At 45.2% G+C, this 7201-nt stretch overlaps 1 protein-coding gene across 1 annotated transcript in view; it reads left to right on the top strand.

Moving 5' to 3' along the window:
• The first annotated feature begins 536 nt into the window (after positions 1-536).
• The window catches only part of ALPK1 (alpha kinase 1), a 47443-nt gene continuing 40778 nt past the window's right edge, over positions 537-7201 (top strand). The window contains exons 1-2 of the mRNA XM_015411879.1: positions 537-729; positions 3814-3968. Of these exons, the coding sequence (XP_015267365.1) occupies positions 606-729; positions 3814-3968 (279 nt within the window). The 5' untranslated portion in view covers positions 537-605. The remainder of the gene's footprint in view (positions 730-3813; positions 3969-7201) is intronic.

Here is a 7201-nt window from a genome sequence, read left to right as displayed (position 1 = left end):
ACCAGGGAATCACCTTGTTCCATCTCTAGGTTGTGTGTACAATTATCATAGCGTTTCTTCCCCAAGTGCTTCCTCCTGTCTCCTGAAAGAATATGTAATGCAGTTTGAGGTTAAAAGGTCTTCTTACCATTAGAGTTCTGGCTTTCAGCGTGTGTGTGTGTGTGTGTGTGTGTGTGTGTGTGTGTGTGTGTGTGTGTAAAGGACTTTTATGCACCTCCCGGCTGGCCACTTCACTGTTTGGGACTTTACAGCTGTATTGAGAAGCAACCCCTTTCTCTCTTCATGCTCTGGTCTCTGGGAGATGTTTGTCTTGCACAGATTGTCACATCACATGGACCCTGGAGTAATTTCACACCCTTCTCTAATAAAGTCCTCCGAGGCTGTCATGTACTTCCCCTATTATCCCTCCCTGCTTGAGCCTCACAGATAATTGATGATGCTTTTGTTAATCATCTTCCCCCTTTCTTTTGTTCTCCAGGTAGCTCAGCCTGGAAAAGATCCTTTTCATTTTGAATCTGTGTCTTCTCCTAGGGTAATTGATCGCTGCAAACCCAGGGAAGACCCCCCCCTCCTTCCCAATTCTCAGCAGAGTGGGAGCAAGCGTCATGAATAATCAAAAAATGGTGTCCATCCTGCTGCAGGAATGCAAGCAAGTGCTGGATCGGCTCTCCCCAGAGGTGGAGGACCAATCCGAGGGAGTCGCGAGGAGCAGGCAACAGCAGGACGGAGGTGAGGGCCCAGTGGAAGGGTACCAGGTGCCCGAGAGCCAATTGCGCAGAGCTTCCGCCATCCCCACCATGCCCTATTTTTTGTTTTGTTTCCTAGCAGACAAATGTCAAAAGATTACTGGATTACTAGGACATGAATGGGATGTGAGCTAGAAGGCAGAGTAGGAAGCCTACTTTGTAGGCTTGAATTGCTGTCACTTCTCATTTAAAGCTTCAGTAAACATGAAGCTGTGAGGAGCGGTTTTCGTTTGAGAAAAACAATGCTCCCAAAGTTTGGCGATGCACATAAATTTCAATTATAAAAAAAAAATTAATGCAACTTCTGAATGCTGCTGGCTGTTATTTGTTTTCCTTTTGCTGAAGCCCATCCCCATCACTAAAGTTTTTGACAGCTTCTCCCAAACATGTTTTTTGTGTGTGTACAAGACAGAGAATTTAAATCTTTTAGCACCTTCAAAACATATTTTTTGAAACTAAAATGTTGCAGTGCATGTGTCAAAGGAACATTCTCTGGCATCTGATACTTTCAACAAAGATATGTAAATGCCTGGGGTACAACAGGGGGAAAAAGTTTTTAACCTTGCTGTGAAAAAGACACCATTAAAAAAATAAAAGAATTAACACCTTATCTGATTAAATAGGTGCTTGTCTATGAAAGGTCATCACACAATAAATATACCCTGTTCTTTATGGGGCCTCAAGACTCTTGACTTGAGAAGAAGAGTGCCATGGCTGCAGTTCTAGAACTTATTACGCAAGAATGATAATAGTTAACAGGAAGCAATTTCATTATTTCTGCAAGAGGTTTTTTAGTTCAGTGGGTTGGATCTTGAGGATCCAGGCCATGAATGGGGGCATTTTCCTTCTTGTGTCTGCAGAAGAAAGTATCACCATTAGTGCGAGAGATCTATAGGATCCAACCCACAATCTTGTGCTGCCAATATCTTGAATTTGTAACATATTACGTTGCCAGTGCTTTAACTCATCTCCCCCGCCTCCACCCTTTTCTTTACTGCCTGAGTAGACTAGTTCTTTGTTAAGAAGGTTATTATATATTAAACCAAGATATCTGAATGTTGTTCTCTAGATTGCTGAAAGCCAGCTTGAGAAACCTGAGTTTCCTTTCTGTCAGGCAAAGCAAATGATGTTCCTTGCCCAGTTCTCTTGCTGGTTCGAATTGTACCTGCCTCTTTCCATGGGTGCATAAATCCTAATAAAATCTCAGCTGTTCACATCGTCTGCATTTGGGATGTGTTCTGCTTATGTCCCATTCTCTTTGGCTCTAGCTGTTGCTGTCTACGGCCCTCTGACGTTTGTGAATATAGTTTATATGTGAAGGCGGGTGTGTGTCTTTTTTCGATGTCCTTTCATTTCACCCCACAAAGGGCACTTTTGTTTCCTCGTCACAAATTCCTTTCAGCTTTATTATCACTCTTTAGAATGGGCTATTGAGCTTCTAATCAGGTAGCCCTTTCTTCTGCTTCAGTTTCTCCTCTTAAACGCTGCAGAGCATGATAAATAATCGGTTTAGTTCCAGATAAGGTACATCAGTGCCCTAATAATCACTAGATTAACCATGGCCCTTCAGGTAAACTGCTTCAGGAAGTAAAGGATCAGCAGCTCAGGGTCTCCCTAGGATCCACTGCCCTGAACTAAAGTGCAGGAGTGAAAAATCCCTCTGCTTTTAGACAGGGAGGGCATAATATTAATAACATCACAATCTGTGAAACATCCCACAATCTATGATTATTCTGTAGGAGGTTAAGCGAGTGCACTAAGATGCCCTTTTCCTGGCAGGTGCTTTTTAAAAAGCCTATCAGAATCGCCAAAGCCACACATGCTTATGACTGTGTACCAAAAGGAGAGATGGTTATGGCAGGAGTTTAAACCAAAAGGATTTTTGATCTTGAAGCCTGGAAGGCTGCCTTGTTTCCCAGACATCGTCTCCATCAAATCATAGGGTATTTTTATCACAAAAATATTGAAAAGCATATCCAGGTAATTTTATGTTTGTCCATCACTGATATGTCTGCACCTCAAGGTCATTCATACTGTCCTGGTTTGATAAATGACTTTGCTCATTTCCTCTTTGCAGAATGTGTTTTAACATCAGGAGTACACATCTGTTCTTCTTCTTAATACTCCTCACTTTGCTGATAAGTACTACAGGGATGTGTACTACGACCTCTACCACTTACTGCTCAGGTGTGAAGTTCACTTGATGGTCTTGTTCTAGTACTATAAGAACATAAGGAGAATCCTTCTGGGTTAGAGCAGAGGTCCCTCTAGTTTTGTATTCTGTTTCCAGCAGTAGCCAGCCAGAGTGGGCAACTTCAAGCAGGACAAGAAGACAAGGGGTTGGATCCAGCCACCTGTTCCACTTAATTTCCCTCCTTACTACAGCCTCTGCCCCACATGGCTTTTCTTCACGCAGGTCCCATAACCCTCCACATAGCATTTTTGGTAGTCAAAGGAGACTCCCCTCCTCCCCCATTTCACCAGTGGAAAAACTGATTGGATCTAATCCAGCAGTCGACTCTTGCTGTTTGCCTCCAGCATCTGCTATTCAAAGGTATACTGTCCCTGGATTGGGAGGTTCTAATTAGATACCTTGAATAAAAGCCATGGGATAGATTTATTCCTTCTGGCCTTGACCTCCTTTGCAAGTGTATTGTGATGCCAAAATAGTGCTAAGGGTTCCTAAGAGAAAAGGTAGGATACAGGTGTAAGAAATAAAATTCTCGGCATTTATTTTGTGTCAAGGAGAATCAAGCTGTTAAGGGCTACTTGTTGCGTGCACACTCAGCCCAAATTCCTAGGAAATGCATTTCTTCCTTTCCTTTCTGTCTCCTGTTCCTCTAAACCCCTTATTTTCATGGCAGACAGCTCCAGTTTACCTGCAGGGCAGGGCAGAGGAGATTGTCTGATGACAGCCTGCCATTATTGCTCTAACTCTGGGAGAAACAACAGCTTGTAGCCACTTAGAAGCAAGGTGGGGAAGAGAATGCATGGGGGGGAGGCAGGTTGGGTTCCACCTTGTAACCTTAGCAACTAAATCACTTTATCTGCACTTTGACCTTTGCAGCTTTGCTCCCTGATGATCTGAAGACCCTCATCGAAGAAGCAAAGGAAATGAAGTGGCCCTTCGTGCCAGAAAGGTGGCAATACAAACAAGCCATAGACTTTGAAGACAAAACAAACCTCAAAGATGTGATCAGTGCAAGACTTCATGAATTACTGGTATGACGTGCAAGACACCTACCCTTTCAAATCTGCACTGGGATGGACAGTGAGCTAACCAAAGGCAGGCTTCCTTGCTACCCAAATGACCCCCATTCTTTAACTGTTGCTTCGGCCAAAGGACAGCAGCACTCCTGGTTACACTGAGGTCAATAGCTACATTCTCCTTGCCATCACTAGAACTGAGATTAAGACAGCTTCCTCATGGGCCTTTAGCTCCACATTCTACCCTCACCCCCATTGCAGCAGGTTGTTGTTCTTCTTCTTCTATTATTTATTTATTTAAATTTATATCCCACCCTCCCTGCCAGAGCAGGCTCAGCGTGGCTTACATGAAGTATATAAAACAGCTAAAACAGAACTTGAATAAAATCATAACAATACAATTATAAACATAACATAATATAAAGTGCTAGTACAGTTTATATCATGATGGCGGGCATTAGCAGCATCCACAGGCAACATCCAGCCAACATCATAGTCTGGGTTATATTAGGCTGTTGGCGATGATGTTAATATCGGGGCTAGGGCCTCAGTTTCTTGGGTTCGGCTCCCTAATCGAAAGCCTGGTGGAAGAGCTTCATCTTGCAGGCCCTGCGGAACTGTAAAAGGTCTTGCAGGGCCTTGATGTCCTCCAGGAGCTCATTCCACCAGTACAGAGCAACCACCAAGAAAGCCCTGGCCCTCATCACAGCCAGTCTGGCTTCTCTGGGGCCCAGAAAGGCCAAACGGTTTTGGGACCCCGATCGTAGTGCTCTCTGGGGTAGTAAAGGTAAAGGTTTCCCTTGCTCAAAAGCCAGTCGAATCTGACTTTAAAGGTAAGAACCAGCACCTTGAACCGAATTCAGTATGCTATAGGCAGCCAGTGGATTGCTTTTAGCACAGGCCTGATGTGGTCTTGAATAGAGAGGCCTAACAACAGCCTGGCTGGTGCATTCTGCACCAGCTGCAGTTTCTGGATTTGGGACAAGGGCAGCCCCATGTAGAGAGCATTACAGTAATCCAGTCTCGAGTGTGCCTGGCGTCCTCCCGTCACTTCCGGGTGACGCGCACGTCAGGGAGGAGTTCCCCCAGGGCCTGATCTGGCGGCGCCGGGGAATGGGCCTCTGGGGCGGTGGTTTCCCCGCCCCCCAGGGGGACTTGGGATCCCTACTTGAGGTGACCATTGCATGGATCACTGTTGCCAGGTCATTGCATTCAAGGAAAGGAACCAGCTACCCTTGGGCCGCTCCGACTCAGGCACAGGACTTCCGTCTTCGTCAGATTCAATTTCAATTGACTCAGTTTAAGCCAATCAGCAGCAGCAGCTGCTGCTGCTGCTGCTGCTGCTGCTGCTGCTTCTTCTTCTTCTTCTTCTTCTTCTAAGGTTTAACACAGCATCCTCATTCAATTGTCCACCTTCCAGGTTTTCCCCTGCTTCTTTAACCAACTTCTGGGTGCTGTATCTCAAAAAAGGATATTGCAGAGTTGGTGGGGGAGAAGGGCAACCAAGATGATTAGTAGGGTTGCCGGGTCCCCCCTAAGCACCAGCAGAGGATGGAGGGTAGGGTTCCCAGATCCAGATTGGGAAACTTCTGGAGATTTGGGGATAGATCCTGGAGAGGACAGACCTCAGTGGGGTACAATGCCATAGACGCCACCCTTCAGAGCATCCATTTTCTCCAGGGGAACTGATCTCTGTAGGCTGGAGATGAGCTGTAATTTTGGGGGATCCCCAGGTCCCACCTGGAGGCTGGCATCTCTAATGATTAGGAAGGTAAAGCACCTTCCCTATGAGGAAAGGCTGAAGAGTCTGGGACTTTTCAGTGTGGAAAAAAGACATCTGAGAGGAGGCGTGATAGAGATTCATAAAATTACGCATGGGGTGGGAAAAGTGGACAGAGGGAATTTTTTCCTCCCTCTTTCATAATACGAGAACTCCGAGGCACCCAATGAAATTGTTGGAAAATGGGTTCAGGACAAACAAAAGGATATAGTTTTTTTACTCAATGAGTGGAATTCACTGCCAATTGAGGTAGTGATGGCCATGCACACAGATAGCTTTAAAAGGGGGTTAGACAGATTCATGGGGGAGGGGTTCATCAGTGGCTACTAGGCATGGTGACTGAAGGGAGCCTTCCTCTAGAGAGGCAGCAAACTTTTGAATACCAGTGGTGGAAGGCAGCAGCAGAAGATGGCCTTAGTCTCTATACCCTGTTTGCTTGGCCCTCAAAGGCAAATGTTTGGCCGTTGTGTGAAACAGTTTGCTGGACTAGATGGACCAGTGGACTGATGCAACAGGCTCTTTCTTCTTGTGTTCTTATATACTTTGGTATGATATTTTGGGAAACATAGTACTCAAAGTGAGTTCAGTCACTGTGTAGTTAGGAAAGTTAAGGTTTCTTGACCTCTTCACCTATATCCGGCACAGTTTTTTCTCTATATCCTCTCACATCTGCCATTTCCCCATCACCACCAACAGGCTTTTTACCTGGTTTTTGGTTGGTTGGTTGGTTTTTTTGTTTTAATTCAGTAGTAGGCATAGCACTCCAGGGATAGTGGGGGTGGGAATGGTGGACATAACAGGGATACCACAGGGAATACCCCCATGTGAATTGTTCACTGTGAACACCTCTGCATTTGGAACAGGAGTGAAAGCACTATGTGAATCATCTCCATGTGGAAGCAGCCTAAGAGTTTCATTTTGTTCACGTATTACAAAATGTGTATCTGATCCAGAATACAGTGTATGCTCTGATGTGCACATGTAGGTGGGCCCTCTCATTCCAGCCTAAGAGTTTCATTTTGTTCACGTATTATAAAATGTGTGTCTGATCCAGAATGCAGTGTATGCTCTGATGTGCACATGTAGGTGGGCCCTCTCATTCAGGAACATCAAGTGTGCACTGCAACCCGCCCGAGTGGTTCAAATTTTAATAATCTGGATTGGATAAAAAATCCATTAGCACTCTGTCTGCAGTAGACTCAACCAAGTGCCCCTGCAAAGCTGCTGAGCTGACCATAATAGAGGACTGGCACCTATCTTTTTCCTGTATATGTTACTAGGAATAAGGCTCGTTGTGGAAATAAATACAATGAGCTCTAGAAAGAGGCTCTGGGAGAGTGCCAAGGCCTTGGGCACTCAGCGTCAATGTGCTGTGGTGACCTCAGCAGGGTAAAATGACACAGAGTCCACCATTTTCTCCAGAGGAACTGATCTCTGCTACCTGAAGAGCAGTTGTAATTTTCAGTGG

Source organism: Gekko japonicus, unplaced genomic scaffold (genome assembly GCF_001447785.1).
Source record: "Gekko japonicus isolate JY-2015 unplaced genomic scaffold, Gekko_japonicus_V1.1 scaffold402, whole genome shotgun sequence".
Classification (NCBI taxonomy): Eukaryota; Metazoa; Chordata; class Lepidosauria; order Squamata; family Gekkonidae; genus Gekko; species Gekko japonicus.
This window is presented reverse-complemented; position numbering and strand designations above follow the sequence as displayed.